At 42.5% G+C, this 21,016-nt stretch overlaps 1 protein-coding gene across 5 annotated transcripts in view; it reads right to left on the reverse strand.

The window, feature by feature from the left end:
* Positions 1–15,694: 15,694 nt before the first annotated feature.
* LOC139444821 (FYVE, RhoGEF and PH domain-containing protein 1-like) overlaps positions 15,695–21,016 on the reverse strand; it is a 72,170-nt gene continuing 66,848 nt past the window's right edge. For all 5 annotated transcript variants that reach the window (XM_071225790.1, XM_071225789.1, XM_071225788.1 and 2 more), the window contains one exon: positions 15,695–20,488. In XM_071225790.1, the coding sequence (XP_071081891.1) occupies positions 20,176–20,488 (313 nt within the window). In that variant the 3' untranslated portion in view covers positions 15,695–20,175. The remainder of the gene's footprint in view (positions 20,489–21,016) is intronic.

Genomic DNA, 21,016 nt, shown 5'->3' on the forward strand with positions numbered 1-21,016 from the left:
AGCCACTCACCAATAGTTGAGGTGGTACACGCTGAGGCCAGTAACCCACAGCCACTCACCGATAGTTGAGGTGGTACACGCTGAGGCCAGTAACCCACAGCCACTCACCAATAGTTGAGGTGGTACACGCTGAGACCAGTCACCCACACCCACTCACCGATAGTTGAGGTGGTACACGCTGAGACCAGTCACCCACACCCACTCACCGATAGTTGAGGTGGTACAAGCTGAGACCAAAAACCCACAGCCACCCACCAATAGTTGAGGTGGTACACGCTGAGACCAGTAACCCACAGCCACTCACCAATAGTTGAGGTGGTACACGCTGAGGCCAGTAACCCTCACCTGCTCACCAATAGTTGAGGTGGTACACGCTGAGACCAGTAACCCTCACCCACTCACCAATAGTTGAGGTGGTACACGCTGAGGCCAGTAAATCACAGTCATTTACCAACAGTTGAGGTGGTACACGCTGAGGCCAGTAACCCACAGCCACTCACCGATAGTTGAGGTGGTACACGCTGAGGCCAGTAACCCTACATTACCGACAGAACTGCCATTAACAAGTAATGAAACAGACCGAGTCGATGGATGCACGAAGCTCTGCAACTTTATTGATGGCACGCTCACCTTCCTTCATCTTACGACACATCAATGGCGACCTAGTAATAAACCCACAGCTACTGTTCGTCGATACAAGACCAAGCCATTGAATCAGGCTGCGGAGGCCAACAGTGTATGTCGGGGAACCCCTGGAGTACCCAGCCCGAGCTCCAGTTCCCGCTTGCAATAATATATTGTCACTGACAGCCAGGAAACAGGACAGGGTTCCCATATCGCTGCCCGGACATCCACATGACCAGAAAGTCGTCCGCCAGCCCATCGTCAAACAGAAGAGTAGAGTGGCCGAGCCATGTTCTAGCCGTGTGTATGACAGTGAAGGTAGCCTTTTTAATTTACGTGAGTACATGTCCGGGGATATAAGGGCGGTCAACAATCGATAACCCTCCCAAGCAGGATCCCAGGGGATGAATACAATTTCCTCTGTCCAATAGGTCTGTAAAGACCCGTATGTGGTCTCCCCAATGTGGGAGGTTGGTGTCATGGTAATCTGACCAGTGTAATGCTGCTAATTAATTAGGTGCTGCTTCACCGAAACGTTATTAATCAACATCCATAAGAGTCTCTGCTCTTACCCGGCTTGAAATAATCTCCATGATGAAAACGTTAAATCTATCACCATCTTAATTAGTTGCGAAGATATAACCCCTCATCTATCACTTTCTGCATAAACGTCTTCGGAATATGTTGAAGTGGATCATACCGTCCAGTATATCAACAGGCTTAAAGTGTCAGGCTTAATGCTATTTACATATCGCCGGACAGATTGAGATATGGTAGTTGTAGATTATACAGCTGTAGTACAGCTCAAACAATTCGCGATAAAACAGTCATGGGGGATACACCACCCGTGAAGATCCGGGTTAGAATAGATCTTCAGCAACCTATGCTTGCATTAAAAGGCGACTATGCTTGTCGTAACAGGCGACTAACGGGATCGATTGGTGAGACTCGCTGACTTGGTTGATCCATGTCATCGTATCCCAATTGCGTGGCTCGATGCTCAATCACTGGATTTTCTGGTCCAGACTCGATTATTTACAGAGCGCCGTCATATAGCTGGAATATTGCCGAGTGTGGCTGAGTTCAACAACAAACAAACAGTGTTGAATACACTCGTTAAGGTCAAACTTAAGGTTATGCCGAATGTTCTTGGAAATGTACCGTTCTTTAGGTGTACATCGATTTTGACCCTCAAAGGGTATGAGAAAGCGCTGTCTGGAGCAGCTGGTTTATGTACGTGATGGCAGCAACGGTGGTGTTGATGGTCACGTCAACGTTAGATCGATGTTTGTCTTGATATAGTGTGATAGTCAGATGGCATGTGACCAATCTGAGGCAAAAACTTATCTTTATGATTGGAGAAATGCATTTTACTGTGTACTTGGACTTTCAATATTTTTCAAATGCTTTTGAGGACAAAGGCTCCACGACGTTTAGGGGTATTGTTATGATGTATGGCTAGTCATGACGTCGGCCAAGGCCGCCTCCTCAACAACGACGTCGACGATGAAGTATCGCTTCTCTCCCGTCCACCCAGTGTGCCTATAACGGACCATCAACCTGGTGGCTGTCATTCGGCTACAGCCAAAACTCCTTGCAACGCGGTCATGCGTTGCTTCTGGATGTATCAGACCAATGGCGTTTTCTTTCAGTACCATTACTCTCAGCAAGTTATTTGTGACTATTATATCCATATCTTTGTAGGCTTGCATGCCTCAAGTTCCACTGACCTGTGTGATGCAGCAGGTGCATTCCTCAGCAAACGGTTGTGGTTGTGTTTGGGCGAATGATTCTCAACCATTTGGTAACACTATTCGGGGTTTGGACCCAACGTGTCCAACTTTCAGTTGGTAACGTTTCTTTTTTTCGTCATATACATCAAAAGCTATGCTACTTATGTCCATCATTCACAATCTCAGTAATTGAAAGGTACATTCCTCCAGTAGATGTGAGTACAAACATGTCAAGTTGACTGGGTTTTGCTACACAAGGTGAGGTAAAAAATGGTCTTGTATTTATTATTTGATAAAATGCTTTATGCTATGTTCATTGTTCTGTTTCAAAATCACCCTTATCTATACAGTTATTATGTTTGAGTGAACAGTGAGAACTGTAACATTCTTTCTATAAGTTGAATATGAAATATGCCGTAAACAAATCTGAGCTCTCTTTTCAGAAAATATCAAAATCTCAGGTCCTAAAAATGGAAAACAAAACAAAACATGACTACCTAAAAAACCCAGGGCCCCATGAGTTTAAGTGCGGCGTTAAACAACAAACAAACAAACAACCATGAGTATAAGGTATGTATAGTATAAGTGTTGTGCCATGAGTATATTGTCTGTTTGTTTGTTTGTTTGTCTGTCTGTTGTTTAACGCCGCACTAAACAATATTACAGCTATATGACGGTGGGGGCGGTCGGGTAGCCTTGTGGTTAAAGCGTTCGCTCGACTCGGGTTCGATTCCCGACATGGGTACAATGTGTGAATTATATTCTCCCTTCTCCCGCCGTGATATCGCTGGGATATTGCTAAAAGTGGCGTAAAACAATACTCACTCTCTTACTATATGTCGGCAGTCGATAATCGAGTCTGGACCAGGCAATCTAGTGATTGACACCGTGACATCTACGCATTTGGGATACTATGACGGCAGATGGCAGTAAGTGCGCCTGACCATCCGATCCCGTTAATCGCCTCTTACGACAAGAATAATCGACTTTTACGGCAAGCATGGGTTGCTGAAGACCTATTCTACCCCGGACCTTCACGGGTCCTACGGGTAGTTACGAGTATAAGGTATACAGTATAAACTTCAGCTTCCGGATGAAACCGAACGTGAGATTGGGAGGACGTGATATATGACGTTGTCACGGAACTTGACAGTTGCGTTAGTCAACTCCGTCCGTCAGCAGACTGTCTATATGACAGCATGGCGGTGCAGGGTGCATCAGACAACCTGCCCTTGTCATTTACTGATAGCGACATTTGGCGAGGGGGAAGTGCTGCTAAACTTTGATCTTCTTCAGAGATCGACATTTCTGTTCAACCACGCTTGAATGTTCGCTTCTAACGATATCCGGGGGATGCGAGGGCTCACATCTACATATATATTTCATACATGGCTCGTTCGAGCAAAGGTCAGCGTGGCTCTTCATTGCAAAAGGTCGTGTCATTTATCATAGTGAATGAACTCGGTGGCCATTTGAATGAAATAAGTAGAACTTGAAAAGTATGCAAGTTTGGTTCTTTCCTTAAAAGCCTTTGACCCAGTCTGACTTTACACGCGCATACAGCTGGACGATTAGTCTGTCTCTCATGACCTCAGAGAATAAATTAAACAAGGAGTCGAACTCAAGTCTAGAATGATTGCCTCGGCTCTTTCTGTTCTGGTCTCCTTTTGGATTACTGGTATATTATTTTTATTTAGTAGATATATATCTACAAATGAGATAACTTTAATTCTGGGACTAAATGTCAGTCAACTAGACTGTCCACGGGGTAGTGTGTGTAACTTCTCTCTGGTTTCATTAAGTGGCACATGGATGACGGACAGCGAATGTATTGTGACACAGAATAACACCGCGAGTCGCAGAAAGACCTACACATCCGATTAGAAGAAAATGTAACTCATACTGGAGGTACGCGAACATGTATCCTATGGCAACCAGTACTGCGCGATTCTACAGGGTCTCTGGCAGGAGTTTTGAATACGCAATGGCATTCCTGTCCATTATTCATGACGACATTCTGATATTCCTACGACATATTATAAAAAACATTGTCATGATAATATTCATCAACACTGTGTTGGTAATCAACACTATTTTTAAATGTCCGAATGTCCCCAATTCGCCGTCTCAAGACAAGGAAGTAGATTATGGGGACCTTTCCCAAACGTAGCTCATCTCCCCATGCAAGTCTGGCACTCCCAAAATTTCAGCAGTAAAACTGAAACGGGGAAAAAAAGGTTTTAATTTTTAACTTTTCTTATATACGATTGTTAGCATAATCATCAGAAAGCATTGTGTATATTACCATGGTTATTATTGTTTTGTTCAGGGTACGAACATTATCTTTCCTATGTTTTATGTTCTGTGTTTTAGCGTCTTATTGAGTTGCATTAGCGGCTGAACGTTACTTTTAAATTATATGCCCAATGCTCTCTCTCTCTCTCTCTCTCTCTCTCTCTCTCTCTCTCTCTCTCTCTCTCTCTCTCATGAGTGTGTGTATCAAGGGCCGACGTAAGGACGTCGGAACGACGGGGAAACACTTAGTCACGGGGGGACGGGGGGACTGAGTCACGTACAGTGACGGATGATGACGGGGAAGAGGGTATTTCACGAGCTTTATGTGCCGGAATAGTGCAATTTCAGTTTCGGTTTCAATCATTGTGATGGAACCAATACAATAACTTGGATAAAATCATAATGAATAATAGCATTCGTTGGTAATGAGAGCCATGAAGAAAATCGTAGCCCAGATGAGAAAATGACGACACGTGAAATTAGACTTCATATGAGATTAAAGATTGCGTTGTGGTCAGAATACATGAATTATTTATTGGCTATTTTTGGATTCCCTTTTACTCTTGAATGAATAACTAGTTTATTCTTCGGGATAGGCTCGAATATGTTCCCCAAATCATTCAGAAAACATTATAGGCACAGCCAAGCAGCGGGAGAGGCCGCAAGAATACGGGCTGTTGTGTGTACAGGGCCGAGTGTGAAGCTGTGTCGAGGCCGCAAGTGTATGGGTTGCAGTGTGTGTACAGAGCTGTGTGTGGAGGCCGCAAGTGTATGGGTTGCAGTGCGTACAGAGTTGTGTGTGGATGCCGCAAGTGTATGGGTTGCAGTGTGTGTACAGAGCTGTGTGTGAAGGCCGCAAGTGTATGGGTTGCAGTGCGTACAGAGCTGTGTGTGAAGGCCGCAAGTGTATGGGTTGCAGTGTGTGTACAGAGCTGTGTGTGAAGGCCGCAAGTGTATGGGTTGCAGTGTGTGTACAGAGCTGTGTGTGGATGCCGCAAGTGTATGGGTTGCAGTGTGTGCAGAGCTCTGTGTGGAGGCCGCAAGTGTATGGGTTGCAGTGTGTACAGAGCTGTGTGTGGAGGCCGCAAGTGTATGGGTTGCAGTGTGTGCAGAGCTGTGTGTGGAGGCCGCAAGTGTATGGGTTGCAGTGCGTACAGAGCTGTGTGTGGAGGCCGCAAGTGTATGGGTTGCAGTGTGTACAGAGTTGTGTGTGGACGCCGCAAGTGTATGGGTTGCAGTGTGTACAGAGCTGTGTGTGGAGGCCGCAAGTGTATGGGTTGCAGTGTGTACAGAGCTGTGTGTGGAGGCCGCAAGTGTATGGGTTGCAGTGCGTACAGAGCTGTGTGTGGAGGCCGCAAGTGTATGGGTTGCAGTGTGTGTACAGAGCTGTGTGTGGATGCCGCAAGTGTATGGGTTGCAGTGTGTAGAGAGCTGTGTGTGGAGGCCGCAAGTGTATGGGTTGCAGTGTGTACAGAGCTGTGTGTGGAGGCCGCAAGTGTATGGGTTGCAGTGCGTACAGAGCTGTGTGTGGATGCCGCAAGTGTATGGGTTGCAGTGTGTACAGAGCTGTGTGTGGAGGCCGCAAGTGTATGGGTTGCAGTGTGTAGAGAGCTGTGTGTGGATGCCGCAAGTGTATGGGTTGCAGTGTGTAGAGAGCTGTGTGTGGAGGCCGCAAGTGTATGGGTTGCAGTGTGTACAGGTGTGTGTGGAAGCATCAAGTGTACGGGTTGCTGTGTGTTCAGGGTGTGTGTGTGGGAGCATCAAAAGTGTAGGCGTTGCTGTGTGTACAGGGGTGTGTGTGGAAGCATCACGTGTAGGTGTTGCTCTGTGTACAAAGCTGTGTGTGGAAGCATCACGTGTAGGTGTTGCTCTGTGTACAAAGCTGTGTGTGGAAGCATCACGTGTAGGTGTTGCTCTGTGTACAGGTGTGTGTGGAAGCATCAATTGTACGGGTTGCTGTGTGTACAGGGGTGTGTGTGGAAGCATCAAGTGTAGGCGTTGCTCTGTGTACAGGGGTGTGTGGAAGCATCAAGTGTAGGCGTTGCAGTGTGTACAGGGGTGTGTGGAAGCATCAAGTGTAGGCGTTGCTCTGTGTACAGGGGTGTGTGGAAGCATTAAGTGTAGGCGTTGCAGTGTGTACAGGGGTGTGTGGAAGCATCAAGTGTAGGCGTTGCTCTGTGTACAGGGGTGTGTAGAAGCATTAAGTGTAGGCGTTGCAGTGTGTACAGGGGTGTGTGGAAGCATCAAGTGTACGGGCTGCTGTGTGTACAGGGGTGTGTGGAAGCATTAAGTGTACGCGTTGCTGTGTGTACAGGGGTGTGTGGAAGCATCAAGTGTACGGGCTGCTGTGTGTACAGGGGTGTGTGGAAGCATCAAGTGTAGGCGTTGCAGTGTGTACAGGGGTGTGTGGAAGCATCAAGTGTAGGCGTTGCTCTGTGTACAGGGGTGTGTAGAAGCATTAAGTGTAGGCGTTGCAGTGTGTACAGGGGTGTGTGGAAGCATTAAGTGTACGCGTTGCTGTGTGTACAGGGGTGTGTGGAAGCATCAAGTGTACGGGCTGCTGTGTGTACAGGGGTGTGTGGAAGCATTAAGTGTACGCGTTGCTGTGTGTACAGGGGTGTGTGGAAGCATCAAGTGTACGGGCTGCTGTGTGTACAGGGGTGTGTGGAAGCATTAAGTGTACGCGTTGCTGTGTGTACAGGGGTGTGTGGAAGCATCACGTGTACGTGTTGTTGGGTGTACAGGGGTGTGTGTATAAGCATCATGTGTACGGGCTGCTGTGTGAAAGCATCAAGTGTACGGGCTGCTGCCCGGTAGGATGTAAAGCAAGGACTGGTCGGCTCGGAGTCATTATACTGTTTCTGGGTCGGGTTTCCACATTAAACTGCGGCATGGAGACATTTGGTCACGTCAATCGGTGTTGATAGATGCCACACTGTACGACGCTTCAGTCGTTATGGATAGTTGTCATACTGTAATTAAGGTCGTTTCAGTCTTTGATGGTATATTTCTCACTGTTATTGAGATCACTTCAGTCGTCGGCGGTAGATAGCACAGTTTTACTAAGGTCACCTCAGATGTTGATAGTTGCTACACTTGTTAGTAAGTATCTTCAGTCGTTGGTAGATGGTGTTATGGTGTAGGAGATGATGAAGTAGTGTAGTAGATGATGTTGTGGTGTAGTAGATGATGTAGTGGTGGAGTAGATGATGTAGTGGTGTAGTAGATGATGTAGTGGTGTAGTAGATGATGTAGTGGTGTAGTAGATGATGTAGTGGTGGAGTAGATGACGTAGTGGTGGAGTAGATGATGTAGTGGTGTAGTAGATGATGTAGTGGTGTAGTAGATGATGTAGTGGTGGAGTAGATGATGTAGTGGTGGAGTAGATGACGTAGTGGTGGAGTAGATGATGTAGTGGTGGAGTAGATGACGTAGTGGTGGAGTAGATGATGTAGTGGTGGAGTAGATGATGTAGTGGTGGAGTAGATGGTGTAGTGGTGTAGTAGATGATGTTGGTGTAGAAGATGATGTAGTGGTGTAGAAGATGATGTAGTGGTGTAGTAGATGATGTAGTGGTGGAGTAGATGATGTAGTGGTGTAGAAGATGGTGTAGTGGTGGAGTAGATGATGTAGTGGTGTAGAAGATGATGTAGTGGTGTAGTAGATGGCGTAGTGGTGTAGAAGATGATATAGTGGTGGAGTAGATGATGTAGTGGTGTAGAAGATGGTGTAGTGGTGGAGTAGATGATGTAGTGGTGTAGAAGATGGCGTAGTGGTGTAGAAGATGATGTAGTGGTGTAGTAGATGGCGTAGTGGTGTAGTAGATGATGTAGTGGTGGAGTAGATGATGTAGTGGTGTAGTAGATGATGTTGTGGTGGAGTAGATGATGTAGTGGTGTAGAAGATGATGTAGTGGTGTAGAAGATGGTGTAGTGGTGGAGTAGATGGTGTAGTGGTGTAGAAGATGATGTAGTGGTGGAGTAGATGATGTAGTGGTGTAGAAGATGATGTAGTGGTGTAGTAGCTGATGTAGTGGTGTAGTAGATGATGTAGTGGTGCAGAAGATGGTGTAGTGGTGGAGTAGATGATGTAGTGGTGTAGTAGATGGCGTAGTGGTGTAGTAGATGATGTAGTGGTGGAGTAGATGGCGTAGTGGTGTAGTAGATGATGTAGTGGTGGAGTAGATGATGTAGTGGTGGAGTAGATGATGTAGTGGTGTAGAAGATGATGTAGTGGTGGAGTAGATGATGTTGTGGTGTAGAAGATGACGTAGTGGTGGAGTAGATGATGTAGTGGTGTAGAAGATGATGTAGTGGTGTAGTAGATGATGTAGTGGTGGAGTAGATGATGTAGTGGTGGAGTAGATGATGTAGTGGTGTAGTAGATGATGTAGTGGTGTAGAAGATGATGTAGTGGTGTAGAAGATGATGTAGTGGTGGAGTAGATGATGTAGTGGTGGAGTAGATGATGTAGTGGTGTAGTAGATGATGTAGTGGTGGAGTAGATGATGTAGTGGTGGAGTAGATGATGTAGTGGTGGTGTAGATGATGTAGTGGTGGAGTAGATGACGTAGTGGTGGAGTAGATGGCGTAGTGGTGTAGTAGATGATGTAGTGGTGTAGTAGATGATGTAGTGGTGTAGTAGATGATGTAGTGGTGTAGTAGATGATGTAGTGGTGGAGTAGATGATGTAGTGGTGGAGTAGATGATGTAGTGGTGTAGAAGATGATGTAGTGGTGTAGTAGATGATGTAGTGGTGTAGTAGATGACGTAGTGGTGGAGTAGATGATGTAGTGGTGGAGTAGATGATGTAGTGGTGGAGTAGATGATGTAGTGGTGGAGTAGATGACGTAGTGGTGGAGTAGATGATGTAGTGGTGGAGTAGATGACGTAGTGGTGGAGTAGATGGCGTAGTGGTGGAGTAGATGATGTAGTGGTGGAGTAGATGGCGTAGTGGTGTAGTAGATGATGTAGTGGTGGGGTAGATGACGTAGTGGTGGAGTAGATGATGTAGTGGTGGAGTAGATGATGTAGTGGTGGAGTAGATGATGTAGTGGTGGAGTAGATGATGTAGTGGTGTAGTAGATGATGTAGTGGTGGAGTAGATGGCGTAGTGGTGTAGTAGATGATGTAGTGGTGGAGTAGATGACGTAGTGGTGGAGTAGATGATGTAGTGGTGGAGTAGATGATGTAGTGGTGGAGTAGATGACGTAGTGGTGGAGTAGATGATGTAGTGGTGGAGTAGATGATGTAGTGGTGGAGTAGATGATGTAGTGGTGGAGTAGATGACGTAGTGGTGGAGTAGATGATGTAGTGGTGGAGTAGATGATGTAGTGGTGTAGAAGATGATGTAGTGGTGGAGTAGATGATGTAGTTGTGTAGTAGATGATGGAGTGGTGTAGTAGATGATGTAGTGGTGGAGTAGATGATGTAGTTGTGGAGTAGATGATGTAGTGGTGTAGTAGATGATGTAGTGGTGGAGTAGATGATGTAGTGGTGGAGTAGATGATGTAGTGGTGTAGTAGATGATGTTGGTGTAGAAGATGATGTAGTGGTGTACAAGATGATGTAACAGTGTAACAGACGCTATCAACAGAGTGTGGTTCTGTAGATCTTCTTGATCCTTGAAGTCCTGTGAAGCACTTAAACTAGCACATGGATACGGTATGTCGTAGATCTTGAAACAGAAGACCCCGTCTCATTTTCTATTCGACCATCCGTTACGAACCCGGCCTTTCCGGGTCTCCTATATTTCTTCCAAGTGAATACACTTAGTCTTAGACACAGTACAACGAAATGCCATCATGGGTTTCCAGCCTGGTCTACCAAATACATGATGGAAACAATGCACAGAAACACATCTCAACATTTGATTCTTATGTGTTGAATTTGTATGCACGTTAATATGGGATTACAAGTTCCCTTATTCTTTCAATGCGACGTATAGGTACATATGTTAGTACCTATTGGGGAAGCCTATATGTTAGTACCTACTGGGGAAACCTATCTGTTAGTATCTATTGGGGAAACCTATATGTTAGTACCTATTGGGGAAACCTATATGTTAGTACCTATTGGGGAAACCTATATGTTAGTACCTATTGGGGAAACCTATATGTTCGTACCTATTGGGGAAACCTATATGTTAGTACCTATTGGGGAAACCTATATGTTAGTACCTATTGGGGAAACCTATCTGTTAGCACCTATGAAGTTCAAATTAAGTTAATCCCGTCTCAGTGTACTGTTGGCTGATCCATCTGCCCAGACATAAAGTTGGCGGCACTTAATTGTATTTAATTAAATTGCATGCATGCCATTAGGTGTATAAGGATGCTGGTTTATTCATTAAGGTTCCTACCTGCTATAGGCTTTTCTACTCCACATGGAAACTAACAACGCCAAGAACAGCCATGACCTACCTGTTAGAAATCATAAAACCACATTCATTTCTATTTCAAAATAACTTATTTGGATTGATTTACAAAAAGATGATGTTTTCCTACTTTTCGTCTGCGAACTCCTAATTAACGTATCAATAATTCAGTCTCCACACGCTTTGTTTCAATTAAGGACCAATAATCCATCATTTAGAGTGAATGAAACAATTGAAACGGTGATCAGTTATCAATACTTTACTTCTTGGCAACACTGCATGGGGCAGGTAGGGGGAGGAGGAGTGCACATAATACCCGAGCAGTTAACAAGGTGGGAAGCCACCCTCTACACCTAGGATCCGCTTGACCTGAACGTGATTTTCTTGTGTGAGGAAATTAGAAACTAAGTCAACAGGAGTTATCGCCCATATATCACCGGAATGGATTTTACAGCATTGGATTTATTCCGTATGCTCGGCTTCTTTCTGGGTCAGAATTCAACACAAATAACCCAGGACATCGTGATCACGGAGGCGGATGAGCATTAATTATTAAAAAGATAGACATTCCTACTTGAGGCAGGGCCGCTGTCAACACATGACTGATTTTGTATGCTTCTGTTCCGATTATATATGAGCGCAATCTGCGAAACAGAACAGTGCTTGGTCAGTATTAGATAGGTTCTCACATTTAGGTGCACTTCCAACGGACTTAGATCTATGTTTAAGACAAAAAACAATGGTAAACGCTACTGAACCCACGAAAGCCATGTCTTCGGCAGTCTACAACTAATAAGTAACCCAATGGGTTTGGTGCTCCAGAACCAGTCTCCTGAAGGTTAATGTAAGTGGAATCTGGCTGTTGGTGTGTTCATGCTATCAACCACCACTGGCATGTTGTTTCAGACATGCTGGAGATGCCGACCTCAGTTTCCCCACAGTCCATGGAGAGTCCGCAGTCTTGATACTACCAGCATCATCAGTATTTTGTACTGGACCGCCACGACAGAAACCCGGCATGTACCTATTCTCCGAGTTTGGTTTTGACCCATCCTTGACAATCCACCGTCGATCTACCCTATCAGTAACTTTGCACATATACATGTAGTTTTAGTGGACTGCTTTTTAAGCATCGACTTGTACTTGATTTATGTTTATCTTAGTTTATTCATTGTTTAACGCCGCACTCAGCAACGTTCCAGCTATATGTAAATATTGTCTGTAAATAATCGAGTCTGGCCCAGACAATCCACTGATTGACACCATGAATATCGATCTACGCATTTGGGATACAGTAACATGCATCAACCAAGTCAGCGAGCCTGACCACCCGATCCCGTTAGTCACCTTCTACGGCAAGCATGGGGTGCAGAAAACCTATTCTACCCCGGATCTTCACAGATTGAATTGTACTTGAAACCAAGCTATGTGGTGAATTTACCCAGAGTATTTATCAGAATAGAATGTAGATACAATACACTGGATAATGTTTTAGGTGTATGTATTGGAGGCCAGTGTTTAGTACAGGAAATATAGTAGTTTGTCAGGCCAGGGTTCCATTACAACAAAAACCACAAAACCTCTCCCACAATCCAAAAATTTGAAACAATTGTATCAACTTTAAAGTAGCATTCCATAGATGAATTTATCAGAGTTATGTCACATATAATGACATTTGCTCTCTATATCACACTTAAACTTCACCTCACTAATTCGAGATAAACAACACTTAAAGAATGACAGAGAACAAAATCCCGGTGTGAAAAATAATTCCTAGTAAAAACTGTTCCTAGAGAAAATAGTACAAAGGAAAAATAATACACTATAGAAGTGATACCCTTTGACACCAGCTGGAGGGGTATTCCCGGGTTCACCTGTCAGGGCCAGACCTGTCGGAGGGATATGCCCGGGGACACCTGTCAAGGCCAGACCTGTCGGAGGGGTATTCCCGGGTACACCTGTCAAGGCCAGACCTGTTGGAGGGGTATCCCGGGTACACCTGTCAAGGCTATTTGCTCAGTGGCACATCAGTATAATATTCTTCAATCATCACTATTGGTACTACAGACCAATTAAGAGGATGAACAGGTTTCAGATCTAATACAAGATACTAATTTATCTTGCAGTGGCATTCTAGATTAACATTAAGTCTCTGAAATGAATCCATTGTTTAGATAATTTTTTGGGTTAAATTGACTTTAAATATCTAATATTATGAGACCCCATGTGACATTCTATGTCTAATATGTAAAATCATGTTCAAATCTTGGTATGTTGCCAAGGAGCACAATGCAGAGAATCATGGTTTTGGTCCTCCACAGTGTCACACCCTGTAAATCTGCTGTGCCAACTGATGATGAAATCTCCTCCCTCGCCCATGGATAAACAATAGCAGCAGTGTGTATATGAAAGGGAGTAACTGTTAGTGGGAGCGCCTCGATGTTCCGTTTTCAAATTGTTCAAAGAGTCCGTCAGGGGGGACGGACTCCGTCGAGTGCAACAAAACGTTCTTTTCTTACAAACTATACTAAACAACAAAAGTTCCCGAGACACCAATATTTTAGTGTATTTTTCAAACGAGTAAAGTTTGGTTTTCAATATTGTAGTACATGTATGGAATCAAGTCACAAAAACACAACTGCTACAGAAAAGCATGCATTTCATGCAAAAGTTGACTTTTATGCAAGCCCCATGCATTTCACTACCCAAGAATGGGTAAAAAAACATGTGTGTTAACGGGATTCCATATGCATTGCTTAGCATCGTGCTGACAACAACCACTCAGAAAAACAACAAAATTAGGCAATTATTCAACATTACGAAATGCCACGCCTGTCCGAAAATGAGTGTCTGCGAGCCACTGGTATGCTTGATGCAGGATCGAGTCAACGTGATGTTGCAAGACAATTTAACGTCCACAGAAACACCATTTGGTGTTTATGGCAACTTTGGCAACAGACGAATGCAGTCAGATAACATTCTCGGAGTGGCAGGCCACGCGTAACCAATAATCGACAAGACAACTGGATTCGAACAACAAACACACCAGACCATATAACAGATATGGTCTCTGAACACACCTACGAGATCAATTCCAGCCAGCAACAGTGACTGCAAGACGCATCCACGGCCTTCGACGAATGTCTTCACAAACCGTACGTCGTTGCCTCAGATTGTCTCCACAAGACCCGCCAGACATCCCATTTTGGCAGGAAACCACCGTCAAGCACGTCTACAGTGGTGCACACAGCATCTACGCTGGACGGCCATGGAGTGGGACAAGTTCTGTTCGCTGACGAGTCTCGTTTTCATCTCAGCCACAGCGATGGACGGATTCGAGTGTACCGGCGTCGAGGTGAACGTTACGTCAATCATTGTGTCATGGAAGAAGATCGGTTCGGGGGCGGCAGCGTTATGGTATGGGGTGGGATTACAGCAAGACAGAGGACCCGTTTGATAGTGGTAGAGGGAAATCTCAATGGACAGCGCTACCGCGATGAGATCATCGACCCTGTTGTTCTACCGTTTTTGCGTCGTCATGGCCCAGGCATTACCTTTCAACATGACAACGCCCGGCCTCATATTGCTCAACTTGTTCAGTATTCTCTTCAACAAAACAACGTGAATGTCATCCCCTTGCCGGCTCGCTCCCCTGATCTCTCACCAATCGAGCAAATGTGGGATGAGATGGATCGGCGCCTATGACTTCAACCACGTGTTCCAGACACTCAAGGAACTTCGAAACATGCTCCAGCAGATATGGACAGATATCCCACAGGACTTTGTGTGATGCCTGGTCCATTCCATGAGACGAAGATGTGTTGCTTGCATAGCAACCAGAGGTGGACACACATGCTATTGATTTGTAAATTGACAGTTTGGCATGTTCATGTTTTTTTTTTATGAAATCACGCATTTTCTGAAGTCCGTATGGCAAATTAAACTATTTGAACACTGACAGGAGTCTTTTATCTGTTGCAAACCGAAATTGTTTCAGATTTGGTAATAGACATAACTTGGCATTAAATCTTATTCAATGTCACAGGAACTTTTGTTGTTCAGTATATTAATGTTTTAGCTTTATCTTCCCTGCAATAAACGATTGAAACAAGCTTTTAATAACATGTTGTATTGTCATCATACTGTGAATGACTGAACCAATTAAGAGACTGATGTGAGGTGAAATGGGGTTCACCATGCCTCCAAGATTATTGTATCTTATATATTATCATGCATGCATGCATGTGTGTGTGTGTGTGTGTGTGTGTGTGTGTGTGTGTGTGTGTGTGTGCTTGCTTGTACTAGTTCTGACTGATACCGATTTTATAGTGCTAGCCCACTGAGATAACATACCGTAGTTTTAACATGAATACCCCACTCAAATACAGTAAACTGACTGTGAGTCAGAGTTGAGCAGTCCTTGTTTTAGCCCCATAATGCCGAGCGCCCTGGAGGGTAACAAGTACCGTCTTTCAATGTGATTTTGGTATGACACGGCCGGGGATCGAACCCCGGACCTTCCACTCTCCGGGCGGACGCTCTTCCACTAGACCACGGAGGCGGTCCAAGAGACTATGGAATTGACTTCTCCACTGTGATACTCAGTTGAAACAAAAAGGACAGTTGGGATTATCCTCCATATGACAGCAAATGATACAAGAGACTGCTGATATCTTCCATACGGTATTTAATCAGATCTTCCACTCATACATCCAGTATCAAAACAGAGATCAACAAAAGTATAAAATACAATACATGTTGTCATGTTATATTACATCTCAGAGTAATAGGTATACAGCCCTCATCATGGTGTCACACGACGGCACAAACAGCTTTGTCACATGATAAAAGATAGCCACGGGATAAATCCCAAAGAACAATAAAAAACGAAGCTTGTTATATTTCCTGATAAAACAGTGTTCTGTCATGATGTCATTTCATTAAATGATAAAAATTTAATCAGAACTTATTGTAAACTTAGAATTTCATAGCACAATTTTAATGTAAATGTATGTCGAAGGTCTTTCAAAGACGGTGATATTGTGAACTATCTTTGTACAAACTGTTCATCCGGGGAGGTAGAGGATGAATTCCATGTGTTACTTATATGTGAAACGTATTCCCATTTAAGGTATAATTTTCTCCCCATGTTGCAAGGTATTTTTAAAGACCACCTGTTAATGATAAATCTGCTAAACTCTGAAAATCCTGATATGATCCATGCTGTTCTGTTTTCTTAAAACATGTCTTTACAATGAGGAGTGTGTAACGTGATTTAAAATCTAATCATGTACATCACATGACAAATGTTAATATCCAATCTGCTATGGGCCTTGATGCCTAAATTACTGAATAAACTGTCTGTCTGTCATTTCTGGAGATTCTAACATGCGCTCACAACTTGATGATGTCATGTACTTGACCATGTTATTTTTAAGAGGGAAATGTCCAGTGACTTGTTCCCCATAGATGTAGCTGGGGTATGATATTAAACAAAATGTTCGAACGATCTCATCCAGAAGAGGGAGAGATACGACAATAAGTATTGTGAGTAAAGGAATATTGGAATATTGCTAAAAGTGGCGTAAAACCATACTCATTAATTTGCAATGCAACACTTTGTAAAATTCCATTAAGGTCACACATTTTTTAATTTACGTTTTACAGACACCCTACCCCAACTGAAAAGCAGCCGGTCTAAGAAATAAATTAAACATAATTTGTAAAAAGATTTTTAACTATGTCTCCCGCTCGCTCGTAATAGAGACCCTCTTATACAATAAAAAATGATATATATATACATTTCATGTCTACATCACTTTTAACTCTTTAATGGCAGAATGACTTACCGGGTAAATAAATAAATAAATAAATAAATAAATAAATAAATAAATAAATAAATAAATAAATAAATAATATTTTCTTCTTATTTCAACCGACCTTATGTGGAAAAAACTGGAATAAGTCTGTGAAACATAAAATTAAAAAAGTGTTACCAAAAGGATTAAAAATACATCTCAGTAAGACTCCAGATTATTAGATTCATCAACATCAAACATTGAACCAGAGCCTTAAGGAAGATTACATTTGACAGATCTGAAGATGCCACTAAGAAGGCTGAGCTCACTTCTCTACCTCAAATTAAGGGTAAGGCCATGAGAAGTGGTCCTACTTTATTGAACAGAGTTAGGTTAGATTATATGTTGCATGGAATGAATGGGCTTATATACACTTGTGTACAGACACAGGCAGTATAACATGGCCCCCTGGAACACTAAGGTTCTACTACAGTCGTGTGACAACATGATAATGGACACTCCCTAGTCTTGCTCTCTCTGACAACATACACATCAAGAAATGGTTTACAATTTCCAGTGTTAAGTTCTGATGTACATTCACCTCTATTTACAATTTTGATCTGATAATTTTATACAAAATAGTTTACAATAAAAATACAAACCCAGTAACAATTATTACAAAAGTGATGTAAGATGTTTTGCAGGTCATCAACTTCGAAGGATAAAACCAACAATGATGTAGCTACAGCACAGATGATGCTGGTGTCTACGTGACGTCCCTCATGTTGCTGGACTGATTGTCTAATAGCAGGAAATGTAAGCATAGGGAAGTAATACTCAATACATTTAAAACTAATTTTTGCAAAACTGTAAATGTCATAAAAATAAATGCAAATTACAAATTGTTTTCTCCATACATACAAAGCAGTTGTGATTTTACTTGCTGTGTCGGAATTAAGCACCATAGTTAAGTACAATAATTAGTACATTCAAAGCATACCATAAATTATTGTACAAAGCATTGTTTTTTAAATTTATAATAGTGTATTAAAATTAAAAACTCTTCACAAAAGTGTTGAAAATGAGCTCCAACATCTTAATAATCAGGACATTGATATTAAATCCCCCTACTGTATCAATGTGTATATACAAATCCAACAATGAAGCAGCAGCACTTCATGATAGACCCACTATGGTAATTAATTAAAAAAGGAAAATTTACATTAAAATCTGAAAAACGAGATTCAATCTAAAATACTGAGAGAAAACAACTTTATCTGAATATATAGACTGACAAAAATGAAGCATGTAGTTGACGCTGATGATTATGTAATGAACCTAATGATGCATAACTGTATTAGAACTTATTTAAATGTTGCTTTATTAACATTGCAGTACACGGCCAGGCATTATCTCAGCCACATTTGTAACACAACATTTGTAACAACACCTTGCTCTGAGTTTGACAGGTACACTGGGAGGAACATAGTGCAGCTCCGAAATGTGATTACTGAAATACAAGCTGCGTGGATGACTTCCTTTCATTGCTCCATGAGAGCTGGAGATGCTACATAGCTGTATCCCTGCGACCTGATGAACCGGATGTACTTCCCTTCATTGCTCCATGAGAGCTGGAGATGCTACATAGCTGTATCCCTGCGACCTGATGAACCGGATGTACTTCCCTTCATTGCTCCATGAGAGCTGGAGATGCTACAAAGCTGTATCCCTGCTACCTGATGAACCGGATGTACTTCCCTTCATTGCTCCATGAGAGCTGGAGATGCTACAAAGCTGTATCCCTGCTACCTGATGAACCGGATGTACTTCCCTTCATTGCTCCATGAGAGCTGGAGATGCTACAAAGCTGTATCCCTGCTACCTGATGAACCGGATGTACTTCCCTTCATTGCTCCATGAGAGCTGGAGATGCTACAAAGCTGTATCCCTGCTACCTAATGAACTGGATGTACGATGATCAACAATATGAAAATTGCTGACTTGAGAAATATTCTCAGTATACGTTAATCCTTGCAATCGAAGGTAACTATGGTTACTATAACAACAAATTTACATATTCAAAACAAAATATACATCTGACTGTTAAAATGTACAAATATATTAGGGAAATCAATCAAACTGTATAGAAACCATAATAGAACTGCAATGTAATTTGCTAAAGTTGGAATCTTTTCATGAAATATATTGGAAGATACATACAGTAGTTGTATCAGGATTAGTCTGTTTTTGCCAAAATTAGAAGGAGAATTTCTTATCCATCATCAACCCCCAAAAATATTTTAAAAACTTATTTAATAATAGTTATACCTGCATAACTATGTTCTAACTAACTTTCTTTATGAAAGATTTAAAATTGCATTGTGATTTAAAATAATAGTTTGTAAATATTAACATCGTGAGATTAAAAAACAGTTTAAATATTTACAGACATTAAGGCAAATATTTTCACAAACTTAAAACTGGTGAGCAAGAGTCTTTACACATTCCAGATTTCAACTTCTGATTTCAAATATTTTGTTCATATATATTATATAATTCATCCTTGATTTTGATTTTATTACCTCAGCATCATGTTGTAAATGGCCTAAAATTCCTGACAATTCTCAATATCATATATACATACTAAATGGTAAAATGTAAATACATACATCATTTCTATTTTCATATAAGGAATATATTACTTTAAGTTAGATTATATAAAGAATATTTGTCATCTATTCTTTCAGTTTCACATCTGGTATTAAGAAAGGGAGAGATGTAACAGAAAGTTGCCAGTTTTGGCAGCTCAGAGTTACTTCCCTTTCAACACTCTTCATCCACAGACACAGCTGTTCACACAGAATACTGAAAGAAGCTGGTGACATTGTGGAACACTTGACTTCTGGGTAATACTGTAGTCAATAAATCTCTGTGATGGAAATACATTATGGCAAAACACACTTTGTAGCACTTATATCCCAAGGTGACGTCTTCACCAGGGCTGGTATATTGTTGACAATCCATAACTGCACCAATGATAATCTGACTTTGGTTGGTTATTGAGGAAGATCTTTTTAAAACATCGTAATTTCCTCTGTCAGCTCCTTTCAAACAACTCAATGTCCACACATATCCATTCTTAACATGACACCAAAAAATGTGGTAGTGATCCCCCTTCATCAACTGCATTCAGAGTTACATCCCTTTGTAGTAGTATGTGCACCCATTACTTTGTTGTGGTAGTATTAGGATTTGGGCTGAACTTGGGCCAAGAGGCCCATTTGCACGCCATCCTTTGTTGTGACTCATATGTGAGTTGTTTCCCTTTGGTGTGAGTGATGTCCCCTGTATCATGACTTAGTTGAGTCCTTAATGTATTCAGAGTTGTCAGTATTACTCGTGCTACAGTTTTCATTGCTGTTGGCAATACCGCTGTCATTGTCTTTGCCACCGATTCCGTTTTCATCACTGGTTTTACTACAATCACTGGGGTTGCTATGGGTGCTACTGATGTCACTCGCAGCGGCGTTACTCTCTGACATATCACCACTTCCACTGTTGCTGCTGATGTTGCTGACGTTACTGACGCTGGACTGAGAAGAGAGACGTTGTGAATCGTCAGGGAGCTCCAGCCTCACCATCTTCTCCAGGACTTTGATCCACCTGTGAAGAGAAGGACCAGATTAGGGTCATTAGTTGTCCCGAGCGAGCATCAGAGAGCAGACACGATCTCACACCACTGCCAGACTAGCTCACAACATCACATCACATTTTACAAGAAGACACATTCAGATTGTAATAAAGCAAATCAGCTTCCATTTAACATTTTGACAGCTAAAAATCTTATTTTATGGACAATCAGAAATATGCTTACAAAATGTCCATGTTAATCTAACGCCTTGCAGATAAAGAGCAATATATTTCAGACAAATGCACTTTGTGGTTTTACATGGCACTGTCAACAATTCAGAAGTGAGTGAGTGAGTGAGTTGGGTTTAACGCCGCTTTTAACAGTATTCCAGTTATATCACGCTGTGTCAGCTTAATGTGGGAGGAAGTGATACAGGTCTCACATGTTTACCACTTTGGTGAAGCCCACTAGCACGGGTATAGTGCTGACAAACCTAGAAACATATCCGGGGTGAACCGGGATTCAAACCCACAACACTTCAGAACCTTTTTGTGGTTTGG

This window comes from Haliotis cracherodii, unplaced genomic scaffold (genome assembly GCF_022045235.1).
Source record: "Haliotis cracherodii isolate W230 unplaced genomic scaffold, xgHalCrac1.p SCAF_6, whole genome shotgun sequence".
Taxonomy (NCBI): domain Eukaryota; kingdom Metazoa; phylum Mollusca; class Gastropoda; order Lepetellida; family Haliotidae; genus Haliotis; species Haliotis cracherodii.